Below are 25,118 nucleotides of genomic sequence, written 5' to 3'. Positions count from 1 at the left end.
ATACTGAGGAGCCAAAGAAAAGCCATTAACTTGATTAAAAAGCCCATAGATACGCTGAGTTTATTTCGCTGAGGATTTACAACCATCTTATCGGAAAATTTTTCTGTTAAAGGCTGAGTTCAAATAAGAATCCCAGTAGTTCAAGAAGAAATCCACTCAATCATACACAAGTCTATTATAATGAGATGCATTGATAACCCTAGCTTGTGGGACCAGAGTTTATTTTCAACAGCAGTAAAGTGGCCATAAATCTATGGATTGACTTTATTCCAATATAAGTACCTTTAATGAGCGGCATATGAAGACTCTTTTCGATGATTTTTTTTTTTTCACCTTCACAAGCAAGTACCTATTGCTCTCCCTCCTATCAGCTGCTCTGCATGTGCTATACACCAGCCAGAGGGTCCCAAGAGCTGTGTTGAACTAGTTGTTGGGCTGCTGAGTTGAACCAATAATCCATTTTGGACTCATTTAAAGAGAGCAGATTCACGTCCAGCTATGCAAAATGCTGCACAGGCCACTAGAAATGGCAAACAATTTTTTAAATTCTGTGCACATCATCTATTTCCTTTAACTGCTTTATCCTCTTTATGCTTTATCGTGATTTCTTTCTTCATGCTGTTGTCCATGTGGATGCTCATCTGTGTTGAGTGTGCCTATCACAGAATGTCATCATAGAACATTTTGGGTTGGAATGGACCTTTAGAGGTCATCTAGGCCAACCCCCAACTGCCTATACACAGTTATCATCAGGTATGTGAATAATTTGTTCCTTTCTGCTTTGGTACCTGTGGCAACAAAGGAGGCAGCGCTCGGTGTCTGTGGTCACCTTAGCTGATTTTCCACTGTTTGTCACCAGTGAGGCCACTGACTCCTTTTCCTTCTGCACACCTTGCATCTCTTCAGTTTATCTTGTGGGCTTCAAAAATGTGTTTTCTGCGGCAGCCACACTGAACAGCCCTCCTTGCCTCTTTGTGTGAAGGAGGTTGTTCCTGAAAGGCATGATTATTTGCTGTACTTTAAACTTGGTGCCTAACAAGCTTCAGGATTATCTGGTCAGAAAAGTATTTGAATTCTCTGAAACTGAGAAGCAGAAAGCAAGAGGAAAAAATGGACGTAGACTGCTGCAGGGTTTCTTTCTAGTTTTGCTTCCTTAATGAATAAGAACGAGGCCTGTTTGTAGAAGGACCAGACTCAGACTTGGAACCTTGAATACCTGATGAAGATCTCTGTGGCCTAAAGATGTGACTGCTTCCCCCTGCAATCAGCCAGCCCGTAGCTCCAGTTCAGGCTGGTCAGTAGTTGCTATGTACTGTCTCTGGGGCTGGTCACAGGTAGCTTTGCCTTCTGCATGCCAGGGAACACCCCAAGATGAAGCATGACTGCTTTTGTCTCTGCATCTTGGGAACTTCTCCCTCTGACACCATGTCCACTGGGAGGAGGCTATCCCGTCATCCCTCATCTATCTCTGTAGTCCTCTGAGAAGCTGTCTATACTACATACAGTGTTGTAGATAAGTCTTGAATTTTCCTCATTGCTGTTGCTGTTTCTGCCATCAGCCTTCGAGTTGTGTTCCTGATATCTGCAGGAAATGACGATCCCATTGCTGGAGGGCCCCAAGTCCTATACATACCTCTGTGGACATTGCTGAAGGCAAAACTTGGGAGACTGCTTCTGATATGTGCAGAAGATCCACAGTGTAATATATATATATATATAGGCATCTTACCTTGAAGAAGAATGTTTGTAAGTAAACCTTTTTTTTTTTCCTCTGTTTTCTGGTGGATATTATTGTGCAAATATTTTCTTAAAATGTCTCTGAAGAAATTACATTCACTGCCACCTCTATGTAGTATATGTTTGTCTATAAAATGTAGTTTGAATAGGTTGTCTTAGTTGAAATGTGACAGTTTGAATGAATTCCTTCCTGGAAAATGTCACCTTTTTCTTGTCTGACAATTATTCTTGAATCAAAGTGCAAATATAGAGAGAATTATTGTTAGCACTTAAAATGACAAATTGATCATCTGGATTGATCAGTTATAGATCAGAAAAATGCAATCTTTTTTTTATTGAGGAAGAATTACATCTCTGGTGTTCTGTGAGAAAATGAAGAAGGTGGAGATGATTGAAGCCTAGAATTTAGCTGGGCTTGCAAAGGAAAGTGCCTCATTAAGAAATGCTGACAGCCACCCTCCTGTGAAGTCACACTGTTGTGACACTACAGAAGTTAACAAGGAAGTTTGTTCTAATTATAGCGGAGCAAGAAACTGGAGATGGAGCTCTCTAAAGTGTTGCAACTAAATTGTAAAGCAGACTTCAGATAAATGAAGGTGTTATTCACATTAGTCTTTATCCTTCACTCAGATCAGCATACACAGACATTCTCCTCCTCCCCACGTTAGGCTGTAGGACTGTTCCTGGATCACTTGGAAACACTTCTTCTTGTCTTTAAATCAAAACAGTTTCCCCCCTCCTCAACGCTAGTACTTGCAGTAAAGTTTGGCTCAGGTAGCCTTCTATTTACAGTATTAGCCTTTTGGATGTAGCCTTTCTGACTCAGAAGCTCACTTTTAGGAATTCATTTCTAAAGAACAGGCTACATATGGTAACTATAACTTCTTTAACTGCTTGTAGTATTGTTGTCTGACTTATATTAACTGTTTAATGGAAGAGGTCCAGCCATGAAAACAGTGGTATTTAGTAAGTCTGGGATGGTCTGTTTTGGGCAGTAGAAATAATTTTTCTGGTTTTGGCCACTGTACTTTATGTGAGCTCTGTCACGGACCCAGCAAAGCCAGAAGTACGTAAGCAGCCCCTTAAAATCTCCATCAGATATTTTGCTGGATCTGTATCTCACAGGACAGAGTATCAAATGCATTTTCACTCAGGCAGCAGAGTGTTGGTTATACATAGAGAAGTGATTTGGCTGGCAGTTTGGGAGGTAAGCTCTCATTAAGCTGTGGGCTTTGAGAAGACTCCTTGATAGCGTTTCTGCAGCTACTGCCAGTGCTAATTTTGTAAGTGTGCTCCAGCTTTTTTTAAGATCATCTTGGTAGTGCAGCACAGATTAAATGTGCAGCTCCAATGTGTTATTATGAGATACCTTTTAAAATTCTATCGACAGCCTCTGGTGTAGGAACTTCACCATCTGCTGCAATCTGAAAGGGTAAGAGGGAAATTCTATAGCTGGTGCAAATCCAGGCAAACCACGCTGAGGCGGAGTTTGTCCCATAGCTGCTAAATCGCAGACTAGACAAATGTTTTAGTAAAGGTGTCAGTCTCTGGGGTATAACATCCCTTTCCAGTTTGCAAAATGCTTTGGGGTATCATAAGGAATTATTTTTGTACATGGGTAACAGTGCAGTGTATCAGGTGGTGTTTCTCCATAGGGGATAACTGCATTACAGCTTTGAGACAGCAGACTCTATATGAATAAATCTTGGTGTTGGATAAAAGCCTTATCAGGCAAGCATCTTGCAGGAGGGAATGGATGATATTTAAAATTAAAGACTGATGCTGAAAACAGTAACTTTATGTCACTGCCCTGCGCATAGCTGGGTTGAGTGTACCACAACCCTATAGTTGCCACAGTAGAAATTACTCCAGAACAGGGATTTGGAAGAACATGTAGTAGCGTCCTTTTGAGGAAGTCTGCTCCTGCCGTCATGGGAGAGTGAAGTGGGTGGGAGGGGGTCAGTAGGTTAAACCCAAAAGCAGGAGAAGAATAGGCAAAGATGCTACAGCACTGATGATGAGAGCAGGACAGTTCCCAAGGAAAAGAGGTGAAGAGAGATTCAGTAGACAGAGAGAAATAGAATTATGAGAAAGAAGGATGAACTTCAAAACTGCTTTCTTCATTGATTGTGTAGGTGTTGAGCAGACCAGCATGTGAAGGATGATGGTATAATGTTCAAGATGGGGCTGACGGGAATGACAACATTTGGATAAGAGAACAGGGCAGGAAATGATAACCTAGGCTACCAACAGCTATGCCAAGGGTGAGGCTAACCCTTCTCCAATGCAAACTTTTGATTTTTTGAATTTTGCACGTATTCTCTCTCTCTCTCTTTCTGAATCTAGTTTCCGATCTTTTCTATACTAGGGTAAAATATGAGGAATTTTGCTGAGGTATTCACAATCTGAAAGCGCAAAGCCTGTTAAGTGAATACCTGCACGTTGTTTCTTCTCACTAATATGTTTCCATGTGCATTGTTTTCACCAGGCATGATTCGTGTGTGCATCACCAATCTTGGTTTCCTTTAGAGTTGCACAATCTGTATTGTGGGCACAGAACTGGTTGCTCAAAACTCCACTTTCCAGCACGCGACAGTTGAGGTTAGAGATCTCTTCTTCAGTTAGTGAGGTGAGCGGTAGATGTTCTTTTATTTCTGTAATCAGACCTTTGTAAACAGCACTCAGTACCCACTGAAGACTCACATCACATACAGATGCAGCCGCCTTCTGTGGGCTCTGGTCCCTGACTGCGATGATGTGAAGCAGGGTTGTCTGTCTCCCCTGAGTCCTGGTTCTAAGTAAGAATTGGTGCAACTGGGGCTGAAACAGTCAGTCTTGCCTCTTCCCGAGGGAGTAAGAAATGGCTCTGTCCAATGTTGCGTAATAGGTGGGTCAGCGGTGTACAGTAGAGCAGAGACAGAGTTATGACTCCTGTTTCATTTTATAAGTCCCAGATACTTTCCATCGCTACTTCTCTGCTAATAAGCTACGCCTACAATCTCAAAACTGTTCCATGAAATTCTTCTTCCTATTTGGTGCTAAGCTCCTGCAAAACAGCCATGTGTTGCTACCTAGCATTAATATTATGCTGTCAAGTGGTGATGAAGTAAGTAGCTATTTGACTGTTTCACACTGTCAGACAACAAGGTATCAAGTCAACAGTTAGCCTTTGTTGGGTGCAGCACTTCGATTGCAGCCATCTCGTGCTTCCAACTGTAAATATTAATGGTATAAGATAGACCTTTATTGGCTACATAATACTTGCCTTAGCGCGCTACATGACACTGTCATGTTACTTAGCTAATTATATTCCTTGATAAAAATTTTGAGCGTGTTTTTATCCTACTGGCTTTTTTGCTAGTACTAAGTTGATTAGAGACAACAAACATCGTTACATTTTAGCTTCAGGAAAGACTTTGGAAGAGATGCATACATGAAAAGTGTAAATGAAAAGTAAAAATTGCCTATAAACCTCTGTGTCAATAGCTATTCCTTGAAACCCTGTTTTAATCTTGATCCAGATGCTTGATTTGCCAGTGAGCTTCTTGTTTCTTGTGGCTTTTCTTTCTTTTTAGCGCACTTACATCTGTTGATAGGAACATATGACTCTGTCTCTACCTGTGAACCTTCACTCTGTCCTCAGGGATTCTTGGATCAAGTACTGCACACCTAATATAGCATCTCATCATTGGACTAATACTGCTGGCATTCAATGGGTTTGCAGCTGAATGTGATCTGGATGAAGCCAGCTCTAATAACTGCTTTTTGGATATCCGTTGAAGATGCAAGTAGTTTCTGAAGTCTCTTTCTATGTTATAGCCAGCACAGTACCTGAGAAAAGGGTCTCTAAAAAGACAGAGATTTCTACTGCATGCTTTTACCTTACTGCCACCTAAAGATAACTAACAGAAAATACATTGTACTTCAGATTAGAGAGATTTACTCTAACATGTTAGGAAGTAATGGCGGCCTTGCCAATGAATTTCTTTTAAGAAGATTTCCTATACTTTCAGAGGATTTTCTTGAAGATCATGCTTCTTAGAGATAGGAAAGAAATATGCTGGCTCAGCAGATTTTATCTCTTGCGCTTCAAGGCAAGGCGTATTGACTATGAGTGCAACTCAACCCTGTTTCTATCCAGATGATTAATTTAGATACGGGAGCTCCTCAATACAGGCTGAAAGTAGCATTTCCTACAGTGTGTGGAGTCAGGTAAAAATTCACCTCTGTCTGCAGGTGTAAGCTGTTTCTGATACACCCCCCTTTTGATTCTGCTCTTCTCAGACACCAGAGTTGCCCTCTCTTGAACAGGCAGCCTAAGTGGTTCTTCCTTCTCAGCTCTATCCTCAATACCTTATTTCTTAAATTTTTTAGCTTTCAGTTTGGAGATCCCCCTAAAAGCTGGCCAATATTATTTTTTCAGAGAGGGAAACTGAAGCATGAAACAGAATTAGCTTATGATTGGTTGGTCAACCCAAGGTGGAAATGGTAATTGAATTTAATCTCTTTGTACTGCCTAAACGCTGCCTGCACATTACCTATGATCAGACCCTAGTGCTCATATCAGGGCAGTGCAGCCCTGCCCAGGCTCTAACGCTCCTATCAAGGATGAGAACTGGCGAGGTCTGGGACATAGTTCATCCCCTGCCATAACCCCATCCTGGCGTCCCAGAGACCTGAGGCTTTGCTTAGTCACTGTCTTTATACCACAAATAAGCTCTTTAATTCAACTAATCATTTAATCATGATTTCCCAGGTGCTTCCTTATGGCTCCAAGTAATTTTGCTGCTTGATACTTGCTTGCTTCCTTAAAATACTTCCAATCTCCTACTTATTTCAAGATCAGTAAGGTAACCATGAAATCAGACAATTTATATATAATTTTGGCAGAAGTGTCATACATTAGTATTTTCTTCTGGGAAAATACTTCGGCTTCCTCTTTCATCAGTGATTTTAGGAGAGGATGAAAAAAGTGATCACAAGCTATTTTTGACTCAAAGTTTTCTCAAGGCAAAAGATGTCATTTCAGGATTCTGAGTCCAGGCCACTTACCCTCCAACCAGCCTGTGCATCAGACCTGAGTGCTTCTTTGGGGGAGGTGTGTGTGTGGGAGCTGAGTATTAAAGGGAAATACTGCTTCTGTGCAAACTCAATCTAGAGAACTTCACCGTTTCAAAGATAGCATCAGGTTTATTTATGCTTTATTTATATATTTATATAATGCTTTATTTATTTTTTTAGGTGTCATGTGTAAAATACCTTGGTATAGATTTTTGGTCTCTACTCTCTGTCTGTCTGTCTCTCTGTTCAGTTCCTAGTAAAGGACAAGATAACAATTCTGTACCTTATGGATGTGCCACAAGCATTCAATTAAAATAATGAAGTCATTCTTAATGAGCTAAGATAGAGCCCAGGTGTTCAGTATTGTCCTCATCTGTACGATTTTTACAAATCTATTTCACTTGCAATTTTCTTACTTGTGTAGTAATTTCATTTCCCTCAGTATCACTTTGTGCCTCCAGGATCTCCTCCAAACGCACTCGTTTTGATTGCTTAGAGGAATGTTAGGCAACACTGACAGAACCAGGGTTTTCTCTGGGACTTATCTCTGCCCTGGCTTCTGCAGAGAGATCCTCAGCAACCCCTGCCTGAGGTTCCCCGACAATATTGCATACTGAAAGGACGGGGGAAAATTTTTATGGGGATAATAACTTCCAAAGCTGCAGAAAGTGACAGAAGACACCAGCTTTTACTGGTGGCTTCAGGTCTACCATGAAGGACATGTTATGCTTTCACATGTATAGAAACCACACATTTTCTTTTGGCCTGAATGAGTTTCATGTTTGATTAAAGGGAACAATGAAATAAGAAAGGATCAAAAGAATTTTTCCATGAGACGCAGCACAGTGTCTCATCTGACTCTTGTGTGCTGTGTAACATGCTGCATAAGTTCACAAAAGGTAGGCTTTGGGATAAAAAAAGATAACAGTTACATCACTATATAAACTCCATGGAGGAGGTGTATACCTACACTGCCATTTCACTGAGGGATTCAAGTCAGCCCAGGTAAGAGGACCGAACAACTTCTTTGACAAGAGGAAAAAGAGAGTCCTGTCCCTTGGGGGAATAGGGGAGTGCAGCGTGTGAGCATTAGCGGTGCCACACCAGGCAGCGCTCTCCTCCCTTAGGCTCCGGGCTGGTTTCTGTGAGTTACGCTCTGAGGAGCCGCTGGCTTAGCAAATTTAAATCCAGTAGCAAAGATCTCAGTCTAGTACCCACTGGCATAAAAAGATATCTTTCCGTTTATTTCAGTAATGTATAAATTAGACCCCAAAATATTTAAGTTCTTGAGTATCTCTAAAATCTCTGTCCTGGCATTTCACAGGTCCACCGACAACCAAAATTGTCTGCGGCAGTGCAAAGTATGCTCATGTGAAATAATTACAAAGGTTTGCAAAGCTGCTGATTCTCCTGTCCTTTCCACTGAATTACAGCAGTATCACATTTTTTTGGAGTGCTCTTATTCTTCTTGAAAAATGAATAATCTTGTCTACCAAATATTATTTGAATAAATTTGAGGACTGTTGCATTTGCTGCACAGTTAGTTTGGTACAAAGCTCAGATATTTGTGTAACAAGCTCTGCCTCTCATTTAAGTGGCTCTGTGTATCAAAACAGACAAGTGTTCCTGATCATTTGAAACCAAAATATTTTTCAGATCCTCAAGAAGAGGAAATCTTTTTATTGCTTTTTATTTTATAGGCCTAGTAAAGGGTGCAAACATTTTTCAGATTTTATTAGGAATGGAATTTCATAACAAGAACTGAAAAATACGCAAGAATGGACTCTACAGGCAGAGTGCATCAAGAGGTATGTAGGCAGCCTTATTTTATCTGAAAACAACATAATTTCATGGACCTTTGATAGTAATATTAAGCATGTGACTAGTTTCCAAGCCATTAACATTAGCCTACAAGATGCATTTCTTAAGCTAAACTAATATGTCCATAGCATTCAGGAGCTATAGGACTATCACTGCCTAAATAAAGTAGTGGTTGGAATTGAGGGCCATGGTTCCCACTGAGGTACCTGAATAAATGTGGGTAGATTTGCTGAAGTGCTTACTTGGTAGTAGCTGGGAGATCTCCGTATTTACCGTGTATCTGGCATCCTTTATATATATGTAAACATATCTAAGGTGTGGGTAACTCTTGGTCTTTCTAATTGTAATGGTGGTGAATGAACTTCCTCTGAAACGACATTGGTCCTGATGCGTCAATAAATTCCATGTAAAGCCTCACACCCATGTTTCAGTTCTGTTAACTTTAGTGAAGAGGACAAACATTGAAACCCAAGAAATTGCTGGGACCATGCACTCAGGATAAGTTATCTTTTCTGTCATAAACTTCTTAACTTCAGCCCAGTTTCTTTTTCTTTTTATAAGAACTCAGATGAACACCCAAACTACATTTTTCAGTCTGAAAGTGAGGTTGGACTTTTCTTTTGTTTAGAAACTTCTGGTCAGTTAAGTTATTTATGGAGTTAAGATGGCTTTATGGCCTGCTTTCAGTCAGTATTCGGTCAAGTTGCCCAGCAAATAAAAGGCATTTTACTGTGCACAAGTAGAAGTGCATAGGTGACTAATGCCTGCTGTTGGGGTATCACTGCTGTTTTGCTATTTACTAGATAAACATCCATATTTTTTTCAAAACAGAGTTTCAAAAATTTAGCACTGAACATAGCTTCATTTCCATTTTCAGTGGAAAACAGACACCAAAATACAAACAAAAGACTTTTCAGTACTTGCAGCAAAATAATTTTCTCATCAGTTGTATTTTAAGAAACAAAGTAAATGGAAACATGCAAAGTTTTGGCATTAGACTATAGAAATAGCCAGAAATGCCAGAATTACCAAAGCATTTGTTTGTGTTAGGATAGTCTTTAGGATTAGATCAGAGTTACACTTTATACCTACAGAGAAGTATTTGTTCATGCTCCTACAATTAAAAAAAAAAAGTAAAAGTAGAGTATTATTTTTATATTTATGAGTTAATTATTCTAAAGCAACTTTTAGAATACCTTCCCTCAGTGCTAAGCCTGCTGCATTATTTGAAGATAGAAAAAAATAGATAAAAGAGAAAAGAACATTAAGTCTCATGAACCATATGAGAAAAAAGATGTAAAATTTAGTATCTGACCAATGCAGGCATGGAGTGCACGAATGTGTTATAAAGTGAGCAACAACTGAATAAATGCCCATGTGATATGAATGTGAGTCTACAGGGAAAACATCAGAAGGTGAGAAAAAGGAAAACAATGCCATTGCAACATAAAGAATGGTGTACAGACAAAATGAGTTAGTCTGAATACTGAATGTGTGATGTGAATACTGTACTTGAGCTGATTCCTATACTGCAGAGTGTTATGCTGTCATATGTCATCTGGGCTCCCTTTTCTGCTTATATTTACCATGCACATTAAATATTCAACTGCTTTTCACTGATGCGTGCAGTAATGCTGGCCTTGTGAGGAGCTTTCTTGTCTTTCCCAGCTCAGATGCATCAGATAACCTTATTGTCTTTGCATCTTAATGTTTTTGTACCTTATGGTTTTGTGCCTTATCTTATGACACATATGAAACGTGTTTCTTGCAATATCCTTTTAGAAGTTTTAGTTAAATCCTGTGTTTTGAATACAGACTAATAGAAAATAGCAAAGGATATTAAGGGGGCGTACTGCTATGAAAAACAACTGTAAAAATGGCATTGTGACATTTCCAATGACTTCCAGAGCAGAGCTGCTCATTTTACAAATGTAAAGATGTTTCTTCTTACCCCACATTTGACCTGGCACAGTAATAAAGCTGGGCTCTCTCTGGCTCCTACCATCAACAGTAACGAATCTGCCATGATGGGTGATCTATAGCCATGCAAATGACGTGAAAACAAATAAATTCCAGCTCAGTTGCGCTGATTCTGCTAGGCTAATAAAAATAGTAAAAACTTGCTTCAGCCGATGAAATAATATTATTTCAACAACCTATCATCAGACTGTAATATGTTTACCTGTGCTGTACAGTCCTGTTCTCCAAACAGTTGGCATGGTGAGTGTTTTCTCAAAGTACAGAGAATAAATCATAAGTGCCAGGGAATACCCTCAGAGAATGTAGGTTGTATAAGCCAGACTGCTTATTTCCTTCCCACAGTCTGCTCCCTGCCTAGATCTTAGGAGCATCAGGAAAGCTGATAGGTGAGAGTTGGCTTCTGCGTATTGATAGTTCTCCTAACCCATGGCTTGCTCCCCGCTTGGCAGGAATGTGTTGTAGGCTGGCAATGCTGACCATGGTTGCTGGAGGCTGAGGGCATCAGTTTTGAACAGGGGTTCAGTCCTCTCTCCTTTGATCCTCAAGTACTGCTGGCTTCGGTGTGATTTTAGAGTGTGTAAATGAGTGGTTTTAAATATCTCTGATTTCATGAGGTTATATTATCACAAGCAAGGACCTCAAACACAGTGGAGTTAGCTACACAGGACAGGGAATTTCAGAAAAATGGTTTAATCCTGAAAATATTTTACTGTACATATTAGTCTTCCTCAACAGGCTGCAAGAGCACTGGAGAAGACAAGAGAAGACAAAAGTCACAGTAGATACAAACATGCTCACTTACTAAGACATCAGTCTGACGGTCCCCAATGGTTTGACCCATTCTTGCTATCTGGAGTCAGGGGTTTTTCAGCCACACCACAGGAGGGGAACCTGGAGCTGACCTCCACGTATGGTGTGACCCTCTCTTTCCTCTCTGCAGGCTTAACAGCTGGGGTAAAGCTTTTCAGTGGCCCTGGGTGCCCACAGCTCCTCAGCTGGTGCTGTGAAGGAGCAGTAGGTGAGCAGCTTATCTGAAAAATCAGGGTGGTGGCACTTCTCAGTTTCAGTGACTTACCTATCCTTATTTCTTCATTTTACCATGCTCCTGAGGCTGAATATCATTGTCTTAGTGTTGCCAACATTGAGCATTCAAGCTTAGGCTAAGAAGAAAGAAAAATATTACATTGCCTTAAAATAATTATATTTTAATATGTTTTTTTTTTTTTAAATTCTGTGTTGTATTTTTTGCCTTCTATGGCTCTTAAAATCTTCTCCAAGCTTGGGAGGGCTAGCAACTTATCTTCTTTCATGGAGGCTGAAATCTTGTGTGTTGGAATGTAAACAAGACCCATCTAGGGCAGAATCGTTATTTCAGATTGAAGGTGTTGACAGTATTGCTATCCTAGTTTCCCAAATGAACAAACTCTGAAGCATGGAAATGTCCTAACCATCTGCGGTAGGAAAGAGAGTAAATTCGGGACAAGAACAAATCTACACTGGTTTGTAGAGAACAAAGTACTTTCACTGAATACTTTCCTTTACATGTGTATAAATTTCTTTGGGATTTTTGATTTGGTTTTTGCATTTGAAGGAGCAGAATGCTAATACTGCTCTTGCACTCAGTCTCCTAATGTTGAGAAGTTTTCTGCTGGAAAGAGGAGGTGAAACATTGATTTTTTTCTTTCCAGTAATATCCTAAAATTCATCTAAATTGTTTTGCTACCTCAAGACATAAACTGGTGAGAATACTGTCTCAGAACTGATGCAGTGTGAAAACTAACCTGTGTGACGGTATTTGCCATTATATTGCTCTATAGGTCTTGAAAATAAAATATTGTTTCTATTTCTGCATATAATAGCAAGATAGAGGTATACTAGAGCAAAACGAACAGGTAAGACCACAGTGAGATTGAGGGGAAATGGTGTAGTTGTTACATTCCTCATGTCCACATCTTTTAGTCAAATGGTAATTATCCATTAATAGCCTCATAAGTATGAATATGTAAATAGCTATGGAATGCATTATTCATGAATCACCAGGCATTAATTATTGTAATTAAGTATAACTTGCTACATTCATATTACTAACCCTTGCAGTTAATGAATACATTGGCTAATCGCTGTAGAGCAGATTCAATCAAAATTCTGTGTGTCTATGCTATGGAAGCCTGGGAGAGTTTTATTGAATTTAGATTCAATATTGAACATATCTTACATGCTTATCAGTGTATTTTTAATTACATTAAATGTGAACTGTAACCTCCAGTGCATGATGCTTGTCCTTGCACCCAGGAGGATGAAATGATACCCACTGGAGGAGGATGCAAACGCAGCAATGGTGCACATCAGAGCATGTAGCAGTAGCTACCTTAAGCAGCACTTTAATTCTTGGACGTGAAATCCACCACCTCTTTCAAGTTTCATGTATATTCACGTGTACAATAGGAGATGGTATGCTTTGTGAGGAAGTGCTGTCCCAAAGGTGCAGCTGCTGATAATGTTCAAGAAACAATTTCGAAGTACAGACCGAGCCGTTCACCAGTCGGTGCAGGGATGCATCTGCCTTTTGCTAGCACAAGCAGAACACAGCGCTAGCAGGATGTGCTCTTGAGCCTAATGGGGCCTCAGGGCACTTTTGAAACACAAAGTAAAATGAACAACCAAACTCTATCTTTTTTTTTACTCTCTTGGAGATCCATTTCAGATAATAGTAATCTAAGTAAAACAGAAAGAGGTGTTTTGTGGCTTTTTTTAGGCTATAGTTCTTAGAACCATGGCTTGTGGTTCTTGCAGTAGAAATTTTGAAGAATTTGTCATTGCAAACACAAGTTTTCTTATTTTTAGGGAGAATCAGTAGCTCAAGATATAAAAAGTAAGTTCAAGAGTTAATAGATACAAGTAAAGTGCTGCTTTGGCTGAACTTTTGGGTGTCAGGCCAGGAAAAGTATTTGCATTGAAAGAATGAAACCTGATTTCATCGCTGTGAGTTTAAAGCAGATTTTTTCCTATTTTTAGTTTCACCAACATACTGTGGTCACATGCACTGAGTAAATTGAGTATTGGATCTAGTTTCTTAAAAATTAAATATTCTGGGAGCAAGAGAATTCAAGTAAACATATAACATCAAGGATATTTTCCAATTCATAAACACAGGGGTTCTTTGTAGTGAAAAATCATGATAGGATACTGCTGGCAGAGTCCAAACTGTATTACAGCACCTGCAGATGAGGGTCAGTCAGAGCCTGTTTTTTTAAGGGTCAGAATTAGGAGCTATTGTCAATAAAGCAACTCTGTCATTCCCTGTGTATGCTTCCCCAGTGACATACCTCTCATGTGCTCGCCAAACACATTAAAGAATACCCTTTCATTCATCCCACAGCTGATGCAAATCCCTTTGCCCTTCCTTCCAGTACCTCCATCACTGCTGTCTTTCCCTTCTTTTTGGAAATCTTACTTCTTCCTCAGGCCCAAACACCGACAATTCTCATTACCCATATTTGTGAATGACAGTCACAGGAGTCTGAAAAATTTTGAATCTTAGTATCAAAATATAGGGAGATCCTTTACAGATAATATCAGTATTCAGCATCACAAGCCATGACTCCAAAAATCATGTCCTTGTTGTTTGCTTTCTTTTACTTGCATGTCTGGTATCCCTCCTCTAATTTTGAGCATGTTGAGACAATAGTTTTCCAAGCTCTTCTCAACACCCAAAATACCCAAGATGGTATGATCCTTTTTTTTACTTTTTTTTTTTTTTTTAATGAATACTGAGATTCCACAAAAGCATGAACTCATCTCTGAGTTTGTGTTCTAAATAAGAAAAAATCAAATATCAAAAAATTTGCGATAAAATTGCAATGCTGGAGATGTATGAAGATCTTGCTGTTATATCTTAAACATGGATAATGGACTTTTCACCCCTTCAAATTCTAAAAAGTCTTAGCAATCGGATATATTTACAAAAAAAAAAATAGTGCTTAGTGTCATTATTCATCCAGCTATTTTTTCATGTTTGCTTCTATAGCTGTTTCCCTTTAAACATCCTACACCTGTATTTCTTTCAAAAGGATATATATTCAAGAAAGTTATTTTAATTAATCTAACGCTTGTTTCTTTATTTTTTAACCTTTAAAACTAGAAATACCAAGTCTGTTCTCCACTGTGTGTGTTGGAAGACCTGTGCGTGGGATAGGTCCAGCCCACGGGCTACGATAGCTCAGTGGAAAGGGGTGACCCATCAAAGTGTTAATGGAGACCTCGTAATGCTCAACAATTTTGTAAGTATTGACAGTATGTAAGGAGGAACCATGTAATAGGAGTCACTTTAATCCATGTGGATAAAATCCCTTCCTCTCTGAATCATTGGTGTGGGGGCTTGCTTGTTTAGTTGTGCTCTGCAAGGTACCAAGAGGTCCCCAGCAGAGGTGACCACCCTTGATGGGTAAGGCAGTATCATGTGAGGAGCTGAATGCTTCATTGGGAAGCACCTGGCCCTGCACTGCCAGCCTTCCTGGAGAAGACATAGGGAACATAGAACCTTAGTTTTTGTGTGGTGTACACGTGAAGTGCAACCATTCAGAAAACATGGCACACTTAAAGCAAATGAATACAGTCGTTAGTAGAAAATGAGTAGACATAAAGAGACAAAGGCAGAAGGTTTATTTTGTGTATAAAGGTAGGAAAGTTATGTACACATGCACAATGGAGTTGAGAATACAGAAGTACAAAGAGGAAAGGAGCAGCATTTCTGAAGTCATGGGATGTTTCATGATGAAAAGGCATAGAGGAGGGAAAGATTTCAATTGCAGGTGTTTACTCAGAAGAAGGAAGACTGAACTGATGCTCTCCTAATATATTCTAGATCAATAACTTGCATATTCCTGTAAATCCATATAAAACCTGTATTTAATATTGTATGTACACACTTATATCAAGTTTCTGGTATTGAAAAGAAAGAGGTTTGGAATGTCTATGCACATGTATTCTTTTTTTTTTTGTATTATGCTTATAGCTATAGTATGTCAGACATTGTTATTACATGTATTGCTTTCTAGATTTCTTCAACATTAATACCAGGGTGAAATTTTTGCTTATTGTAGTGTATCCTGTAGTGTATATTCTATAAAGTACATAAAAACTCACTTTATTTATGTGGGAGCTGAACTAAAACCCAGTGAGGAAAACCCCTAAACTTTATTGTGATTTTCTTAATTTTGATTTTTTTTTTAAAAAGAACTTGGCTTGAACAGCTTTGGTTAGTAGCATCAGGTTTTTTCATGTGAATTTTCAAAACATTCTTATTTTTTGCTTTTAGTTAGCATTCTGAAATTATGTGATAGTTTCCAAGTTATTTATTCTTAAATTTTTCATTTTTTATTTCAGCAATACTGAACCAAGTAACATTTTTAGCTACAATTAAATGAAAACTATAGTTTGGAACAAAATTTCCAATATAATACGTTGTTTATTATTTTCAATTTCTCCATATGAAGGGAAGTTGACGTTTTAACTCAAAACAAGGTGAATGTTTTTAATTTTGTTTTGTCTTACTTTGATATTTTAAAAGAAAATGCAGACATTTCACACAAAAATATTGATTTAATTAAAAAAAATTCTATTCCTCTGATATTGTAAGTTTGATCACATTACTTTATTTGGAGTAAAACCCCCCAATTTTCCAAAAGTGTATTTTCACTGGAAAAAAAAAAGCCATTTGGCTTTGGTTTGTTGTCTTTGCCTGTGTTATATATTTCATGATATTACATGTGATTCCCAGTAAGTAAGACAACTAAACCCTACACGTGGTAGAATACACAGTTTTGTTCCTGACACTGCTACATTAACTTCACCCCAGTGTTGGAACATTCATTCCCATCTTATGTTTATTGTTTGCTTACAAAGAGGAAAGGAACTACTAGCTGAATTTTTTTTTTTTTTTTTTTTTTTTTTAAATAAGAGGTTAACAAGAAAAATACCCCAATCAATTTTCTGGTATGACAAAGACAGCAAAGAAATTATCCTTGTGTAATACAATTATTATAAGTAAACATATTGTGCTTAAGTTTTCACACTAAGGCAGGTGCTTGAGTCAGGAATATGGGACATATCACAGGGATTGAATCATGTTATTTTCCATAAATGTGCAAAAAATGTGTTTGTTCCCCCTCAGCCCCCTGAAAATAGGAGTAGATGTTTTAATAACATTAGTGTTGCTGCAATTATGTGCTGAATAGTATTCAGAAAAATAACAGACATTGGGATAATTATGAAAGGTGAGAAATAAAAAATAGAGGCTTTATTCCCAGGCAGTGACCTCTGCTATATCCTGCTGTGGCAAAGCGGGAACCTTAAAATCTCACATATGCACACATTTCAAGGTGTCTTAATGCAACTGTAGAATTAAAGGTAGAATTTGCTCTTTGGGAACACTCCAAGTCCAACCAACAGCAAGTTGGGTAGGACTAAAGAAGCAAGGTCAGGTTTGAAGTGGGGAAACTGTAATATCAGTGGGCTCAAGGACTCCTGCAAAAGATCAGCTGTTCTCTCTGAAGTCATAAAACTTCATTGTATGATGTCAGTCACCCTATACACGCTTACTCTTTTGAATCATCACTCAAGGACACTACTTAAATGACTACGAGGGGTACAGAATCTGTACAAAAGTAATATGATCATGAATGCCCGAAGAAATGGTTGTACCATTCATAAATGGCTTTTGCCTTAAAGAATTGTTCAGAAAAACAAAACCTCACTTTTCACTACTGTTTTGTATTTAACAATGTACTTCAGTTGTGTCTACATTCTCAAAGTCAACTACACAGATATTTTGTTATTACGTTTTTTGCTAAGCCTCCTAGTATTCATAATTTTTAGACCCCTTTTTTTTAATTCTTTAAGGAATCCATGGACAACCAATCAACTGAACTACCTTAATTGCTTCCTAAGAAGGAAAAATCCCCGACCTATTTTTGTCTGATGACACTCGTATCGATTGATGGATAACATAGATTTAGTTGAAGCTGTAGAAATCTTTGAATAAACCACAAATCTATGATTTTTAAGTCTGCTGTACTTACTGGGACTTTCTTGAAAGACCGATGAAGATTAAGACAGCTTAGTATAAGATACTGGAGGTGTACAGGCTACTGGAGCAGAGGTACAGGATTAGTGATATCAGTGCAGGATTGCCACTAATTCAAATGGATGTGAGAGTGTGCTCAGTACATTGCCAATTGCTAATCCAAACCATTAATTATCCAGTAATATCATACATGATTTCACAGGCGTGAGACCAAACTGCCAGAGAAACTGCAATGAACGTGATACGTGATAGATAGTGACCATCTGTAAGATTTAATGGTAAAATTAGCCGTATCAAAGGCAGTGGATCTTTGCCACTCATTGCAGCAGGGTTTGAATGCCACCACCAGCATGTCTTATAGTTCTTGTTAATTTGTATTGCCTGTTGGTGTGTCCCACTGTTGCCTACTGGCGGTGTGTATGTGGTGAAATGCTCTGGTGGAGGTGGGATGAAACACTTTTTAAGATCTGCTAGCATTTGTTCTAAAAGTGAAAGAGTTAAAACACATTCAAAGTGATTAATAGAAAATCATTCAAAGAAATATAAAACAATTTTTGAAACTCTGATGTTTGTATTGCTTTGCTAAGCTGTTTGGTCAAGGCATCTTCTGCTGCATTAAAATACAAAAGTTTAAAGACTGCTTAATAGTCTTCCTGTTCACCCCACTCGACTGCTGGATCATCATCCATTCGTAGAATAAGATAGGAGAGCAGCTGAAAGAGATTCTGCCACAATAGTAAAGAGACAAAAAAGGAGAGGTCGCTTACATCTATCTCACAGCGGTCTCCGGCATAGTTCACGTCGCAAAGGCAGTGGAACCTGTTGAGTAGGTTCTGGCAGAGGCCCCCGTTCAGACACGGGTCGGAGCTGCACTCATCAATGTCCTTTTCACACCTAGAAGAAAGACTGCAAATGGTGAGCATCTGAAATCACACATAATAATGCGCTGAACAGGCACATTTTTAATTCAGAAGCTTTGGGGGGAAGGGAGAGGAGGATGCTTGATCTGAAATCTGTGGTGTATTTCCACATGTGTTTATGATTTTATTGACAACCTGATTAGCTACACTTAAATCCTGGAGTTCCTGTGTTATTTTCAAACACAGACAGTTAAGCTGGAAACTTCACCTCTGTAAAGCATTTTGTAGTTAATGGTGCTTAGCAATGTAAAATGGAAGTTTGTGTGTGATTTTAGAACTAGAACTGGCACAAGTCCTGCCGATGGCTTGCTTATCTCATTGTTACGGGGAGCTGAGGGCACATTTTCCTTCTCAGTAGTCTGGATGTAAGTCAAACGTGTTTTTCCCAGATGAGCGTCCCTGGGAATGCTCATCTGCCATTTTTTTTTCCTCAATTCGAAATGCCAGTAGATGCTCCGCAGAATCTCCTACACAGTCTCTCTGAGGACATGGGCTCTGAGAGTGGTAAGAATGGAAAAGAACAGGGCTTTACAAGCTTCAATATGTAGCATTAAATGTTTTTGAGTTCATTCTGATGATAAGGGATATTTGAGTTCTCGTAATTTCTCAAGGCAACCAACTGAACATTAATGAAAAATGTGTGAGGTTGTCTGAAAACTAGTAATGACTTGGTGATTTGCTTCTATGACAGAGCTTCCCCTTAATTCCCTGCCCCCTTTTTTTTCAAATAACGCTAATGGTAAATCCTATTTTTTCTAGATAAAAAGGAGATTTATTCTTGAAGAAGAATGTGAGAAACTCCCTCTGCATTATAAGGAATTGCTTTGTTCCATCATGTTCATAACCTTGCCATGAATTTTTAGTGTTACATTAGAGAAGAGCTGCTCTTCATATTAAACACTTTTAGCTGATTTTCTTTATTAATCTATAAAAAACATTTCAGCAATTTCCTTCAATGGTAAATTATATTCAAATACTTCAAAAAGCTAAATTAAAGTAGTAACTCAATCTATAAAAATTGTATAGCTATGAACTTACCTATGCAAATAAAAAAATACCCCAACTTAATCCTCCAGGGAATTAGGCACCTGAATCCAACTGAATATCAGGAAAACTTAAAACCCTAACTCCTTTAGGTAATTTCAAAAATCCCAGCCTGAACTCAATGATAGATTTGTGTTCGAGACAGCTGGGTCTCTTTTTATGAAGAGTAATCTTTTCATATTTCCCTTTCCACCTATTAAGTTCATTCTTTGGGAGGGTTTTTTTGTGATCCCAAGTCAATTGATTGACATAGGAAGATCCTATTTTCTTTGTACTGTGTATCAATGGCTTTCTGCGGGATGAAATATTGTCTTAAAGGAAAATGTCTGCTTTATTATTCTAGTAGATAAATATTTTATTGGTTTGGGTTTTAATTTTCTTATTAACTGGTATATTTGAATTTGTTCTGAAAAAAAAAAAGAAGCGCTGAAATGATCTCATTTGGTATACTAATATTTTCAAGCACAGAAGTACTATTGGTTTATGGTTTGTCAGTCTGGAGAAAAAGAGGACAAATAGTCCATTTTAGACATTGGAGAAGAATGCCTTGCTGTGATAGTCAGTTAAAGTGCAGTACACTAGATACAAGGCTGCCGTTCAATATGAGAATCATGGGAACCATAAAACAGAGATTATTGCCAGCCAGTGGGATGGATGTAAGGAGGGCTCAATCCCAAAGCTGTAGTTAGCAAGTTGCCTGGCAGGGGAAGGAAGGACAAAGTACTTTCCTTCTACCTTGAAGTACCAAGAAATATACACACCAAAGAACTGCTTTTGCTTTTCTGTATTTTATTTGATTTTATTTTTTCACCTTTTTTTTTGAATCTTGTGAGGTGGTACACAGACCTTCTGGTTGAGTTAAACAGTACGATGCAGACATGTCTGCCAACTACATCATGGATCAAGTGAGTGGAAATTTTCATTTCATCTGTCTTTTATAGCTTACTGTACTGTTCCCACAAAATCAGTGGGTTAATAAGTTTTTGAGAGAATGAAAACTTTTTGTTGAAAACTTCTTAGTGCTTGCAGAGCCAGCATAGCTTGGTCCTATTGAACTTCTGGGATATTATACTCTGATGTAATGCTAATTTCGCCAAAAGCACGTATGGTTTTTCCTTTCTTCCTATCCAAAAAGGTGCCCTTACCTATTCAGAATATGTTATGACTGGGACAATGTCTTCCTACATTTCTACAGCACCTAATGCCCTGGGGCTGTCAGGACTCCCTGCTCCAGAGCCATTTGTAAAAACTATCCAATGGTAAGTGTGAATTGTGACACCATGATACAAGACACAAATTTCACTGTGAGGAAGGTCCCTCTGTTTCAGACTGAACTATAACACGTAAAAAGTATTTCTTAACGTCTTTTTAAAAGAACGATTCTGTTTTAATACTTCAGCATTCAGTAAGAAAGTAACAAGCTGCAATACCACCAGGTATTTCATCTCATACGCCCCCTGTGGAAGAACAGATTGTATATTCACACCACATATGCGTGAAAATGAAACAGCTTTGCATATTCATGTGTCAGTGTATTGTGGCTGATTTTTATATATGAGCAGTATATGTGTGTTTGTGTCCCCATCTACAGAAATCTAACATTCTAGCTTGTCATATATAAAATTGGCGTGGAATCTGAAAAATGTAGAAGTGTACAATGCTGTCTAAGAAATAATATCTTGCACTGGAGTTAATGGTGCTATGCTGGATTGAATCTTGCTGCATTAGTTTGTGATTTTTGCCTAAGTAAAACTGCTATGCTCTCAGACCCTCAAAATCAGTCAAGCAAGGAACTGCTGAACTTAAACTACTGTTTTGTCTGTATTTCTGTAAGAGGGCAAAACCCCTGTGGACGTTACCCTCCGGACCCTTCTGGAAGAGCTTTTGGAAGAATTGCTCCACAAAGATCTGCTGGGTGAAACATCTCACCGTTCTCCAGCAAATCCTGGCAGGCAAACACATGTCAACTCGCCACTGAGATCGGTGCAGTTGCCGTAGTTGAAACACGTGAGGTTTCTCTCTTCATTCCCACAAACTGTATACGGTAATCTTCTGTATCTAGGTAAATAAGAAGGCAATGGCAGATGTTATTTGAACTTTCCTTATTTCTGGATGTCTCGTGCTCTCAGCTTTTCATTTGACTCCAGTCCACTGCTTTAATGGAAAATACTCAGATCCACCTTGCAAATTTGTTATTTGAATGCAGGATCTAGTACTGTTAGTCTCTGAATAGAGGGAAAAGTGCTGGCAAATACTATTCAATACCAATGGAAAAGGCATTACATTTTACCTGTAAATGAACACACGGTGTGCATTGACATGCCTTGTGCCTGGGGTACTGGGGGTACTCATGGGTAGTGGTAGGCAGTAACTGAACTGGGGGAGCAGTTGTTACTGGCTCAGGTATCATCCAAAGGAAAGACAGCAGGAACTGAGGTTTAAGACTCTCAAAACATGTTTTGCTTAACTTTTAAAATTTGCTGAATTTGGTTTTCCTTTTCTAAGTATTTACTGGCAAGTTAATAATTAATTTCTTAGCCAAAAAGAAAAAAATTAAAAAAAGGGGACAACACAGTACCTACATCACTGATGTGGCTCTATGTGATACCTGGACAGTTTAGTAGAAGAGTTCAAAAGAGAAACTTAGCATACAAGATAGACAATATTGGGCCAATATAAGGCATCTTCAAATCTCAGAATGCCCTCGCTACTCAAAAAAAGTCAACAAAAATTGACAACTACGTAATTACAGCCTAAAAGACTATGGTTGGGCGGCAGGAAGATGATTCTCTGTTTGCATCCTTTGGGCTGCAGCAGGCTGGGTTTGTTGGAGTCCGCTGGAGGAAGTAGAAGGATTTTTCCTTCTCTGAGAGCAACGGGACATGCTTAGAAGGGAGAAGTTTATGGTGTGCAGAGAAGGGCAATTAAAGGAGAGAGAGGCCAGGGAAGAGCCTGCAGCCTTTACAGAGGAGTGTCTGAGAACAGGAAACAGGCGTGCGAGGAGTTTCAGAAGTGATGGAAAGGGTGGGCTGTGGGGTGTCTGCAGCCACCAGGACTGCTGGGCTGAGAGAGCAAGCCTGGAGGAAAAGACCCATATAGCCAAGATTCTGTGGGTTGGAATTAAAACTTCTTTACAATGTTACTTCTTTCTAATGTTATTTTCTCTTACCCACCAACTCCAAATTTCTCTGCTTATAGTTCTAGACCTTTATTATCCTAATAAAGTATAGTTTTAGAGATTCAAACCTCTTAAATTTTTTTTTTTTTTTTTCTAAAAAAGGTGTAACACATCTATCTCTGAGTTCTGGTGGACTTGTAATCCTGTCATCAGAGAGCTCGTAGGATCCAGGACGGCAGCAGAGCTGGGCAGCAGAGCCTTGTTCCCTGTCTCCTTGCCTCATCAGTCTCTGCCTGAGCTGCCAGCTCTCCACTTCCTCAGTCCACGCCTAATTGAGCTGTACAGATTTCTGTACTGCAGACTCTCTATACATGAATTCTGCAGCCATGATTAATATATAGGTGGATGCATAACATCTGTGTTTAAAATGGAGACAACAATGATGTAACAACCCTTTGGAAGAGACCTGAAAAAGTCATATGGATCTGTCTTGTTTATAGTACCTGCAAAATCTTCCGGTGAAGTTACCAGCACACAGGCAAGAATATCCATTAATCCCATCAACGCAAGTGGCCCCATTTGCACACTGGTGGCCACGGCAGTTGTCTATGTCCTCTTCACAATTTACCCCTGTGTAGCCAAGTTCACAACTGCACTCATAAGAGCTGATCCCGTCGGTGCAGTTTCCATGAATGCAGGGGTCTGAAGAGCATTCGTCGATGTTGACTTCACAATGGGTGCCAGTCCATCCTTTGGGACATATGCAATGGTAGGAAGTATAGAAGTCTTCACATATCCCCTCATGCATACAGGGATCTGAGCTGCAGACATCTACTTGCAAACAGCCAGTAAGAGCAGGGTTTGCGGATATTTTGAGAAATTGCTCCTCTTGAGGTTTTTTAGTAGGGATGTCAGCATTTTCAAAGTATGAGAGATAAATGCCACTGATTTCTATGGTGCTCATACATCCCTGCAGGCCATCCAGACTGTCAAAAGCCTTGTCAGCCACATAGATGTCTGTCTCTTCTCTTAAAAAGTTGAGGCTTCCTGCAGCAGCTGTGCTAGTTGAAGTGTCTTTCTTGTTATCTATATCGATGTGCCATCTAGAGAACTGGGACAGGGGCTCTACCATAGAGACCATCACTTGATGCCATTTCCCATCACTCACAGGCAGTGAACTAGCAAGGGTCAGCTTGTAAAAGCTGTTGCCGCTTTGCAACTGAAAGAGTAATTTGGAGTTGTGAATGCTGATGGTAACAAACTCTGGCTCCTTCTCCGCATACAGCAGGATCACGTCAGTGTCCCTAGTTCGAAAGCCAAATGCGATATTGGTGAGATCTCTGCTGATTTTTCCGTTGCTTCTGTAAAATATCGCACTGCTTCGGCCACTAAACACTGCGTTAGCAAGACCTGTGCAAAGATAATAATTGAGAAACCAGGCCAACTTTAAACCAATACACATGGAACAATATCTCTTCGGTGCCCCATGCTCCCTTGTCATGTAAGCCCTTTTGGGTTTGCTGAAAAAGTCAAATTCCACCAGTGCTTCAGTTATCCTTGCCTGCCCCTTATGGCTATAGAAATTACAGGGCAGTGCCAGCGCCAGCTATATTGGCATCAGACGTGTGCTGCTTTGCATCATCTCAAGTTATCATTCTGAAGATAAAAGTCTACATTAGTGTTATCTCTCTTTTTCCTCTTTAGACAAAGAGAAGGAGATGATCATAATTGTATACAACTCAAACCCGAGGCTGAGAGGGTATTTCAAAAGAAGATATATATTTGTCATTTTATGTGTGTTCCCCCAGTATCGGCAGCTAGTTATTCCCCATGACAGGCCTGCACAGGGTGAGCCTTTTTTCTCAACTCCTCTTTATTTAGGTAAAGCACTAAACAAGTTTTTAGAAAGTATTTGATTGGATCCCAGTTTACTCTCACTGATGCAAAAAGGACTAATTTAATTGAAGTCAGTTGGCAGAAAGCCCCTTGAAAAACAATGTAAGAAGCATCGTGCCCATCACGTTTAAAGCCAGCTTCTCCTGCTATGTACGCACTGCCACAGCCCTACTGATGGCACCGAGGCTGTACTGGTGGGACTGGGAGGGCAGCAGAGTACTCGGTTTGCACTGCTTTGAGTGAAAATTGATGGGCAACATTGTGGCAGTTTTATGGACATCTTCACAAAGGTATTTGACATCTTTCATTAGCATGGTTTCTACTAAAACCCACTAACTTGCTGGGCTGTAAATTTGCACGTTCTGAGATTTATGAGGACTATAGAGGGGGAGGATGGAGAGGAAGGAATGTCTTGTGTCTATACTTCAGACAAATTTAGCTTTGCAGGATCCTGGCA

The 25,118-nt window shown here is 39.2% G+C and overlaps 1 protein-coding gene across 1 annotated transcript in view; it reads right to left on the bottom strand.

The window, feature by feature from the left end:
- The window catches only part of CRB1 (crumbs cell polarity complex component 1), a 111,190-nt gene that overhangs the window by 5,571 nt on the left and 80,501 nt on the right, over nt 1–25,118 (bottom strand). The window contains 6 exon segments of the mRNA XM_035891738.1: nt 10,571–10,655; nt 13,568–13,667; nt 18,387–18,408; nt 18,451–18,589; nt 21,577–21,705; nt 23,269–24,175. Of these exon segments, the coding sequence (XP_035747631.1) occupies nt 10,571–10,655; nt 13,568–13,667; nt 18,387–18,408; nt 18,451–18,589; nt 21,577–21,705; nt 23,269–24,175 (1,382 nt within the window).

This window comes from Egretta garzetta, unplaced genomic scaffold (genome assembly GCF_000687185.1).
Source record: "Egretta garzetta isolate BGI_Z169 unplaced genomic scaffold, ASM68718v1 scaffold163, whole genome shotgun sequence".
NCBI classification, from domain to species: Eukaryota; Metazoa; Chordata; class Aves; order Pelecaniformes; family Ardeidae; genus Egretta; species Egretta garzetta.
This window is presented reverse-complemented; position numbering and strand designations above follow the sequence as displayed.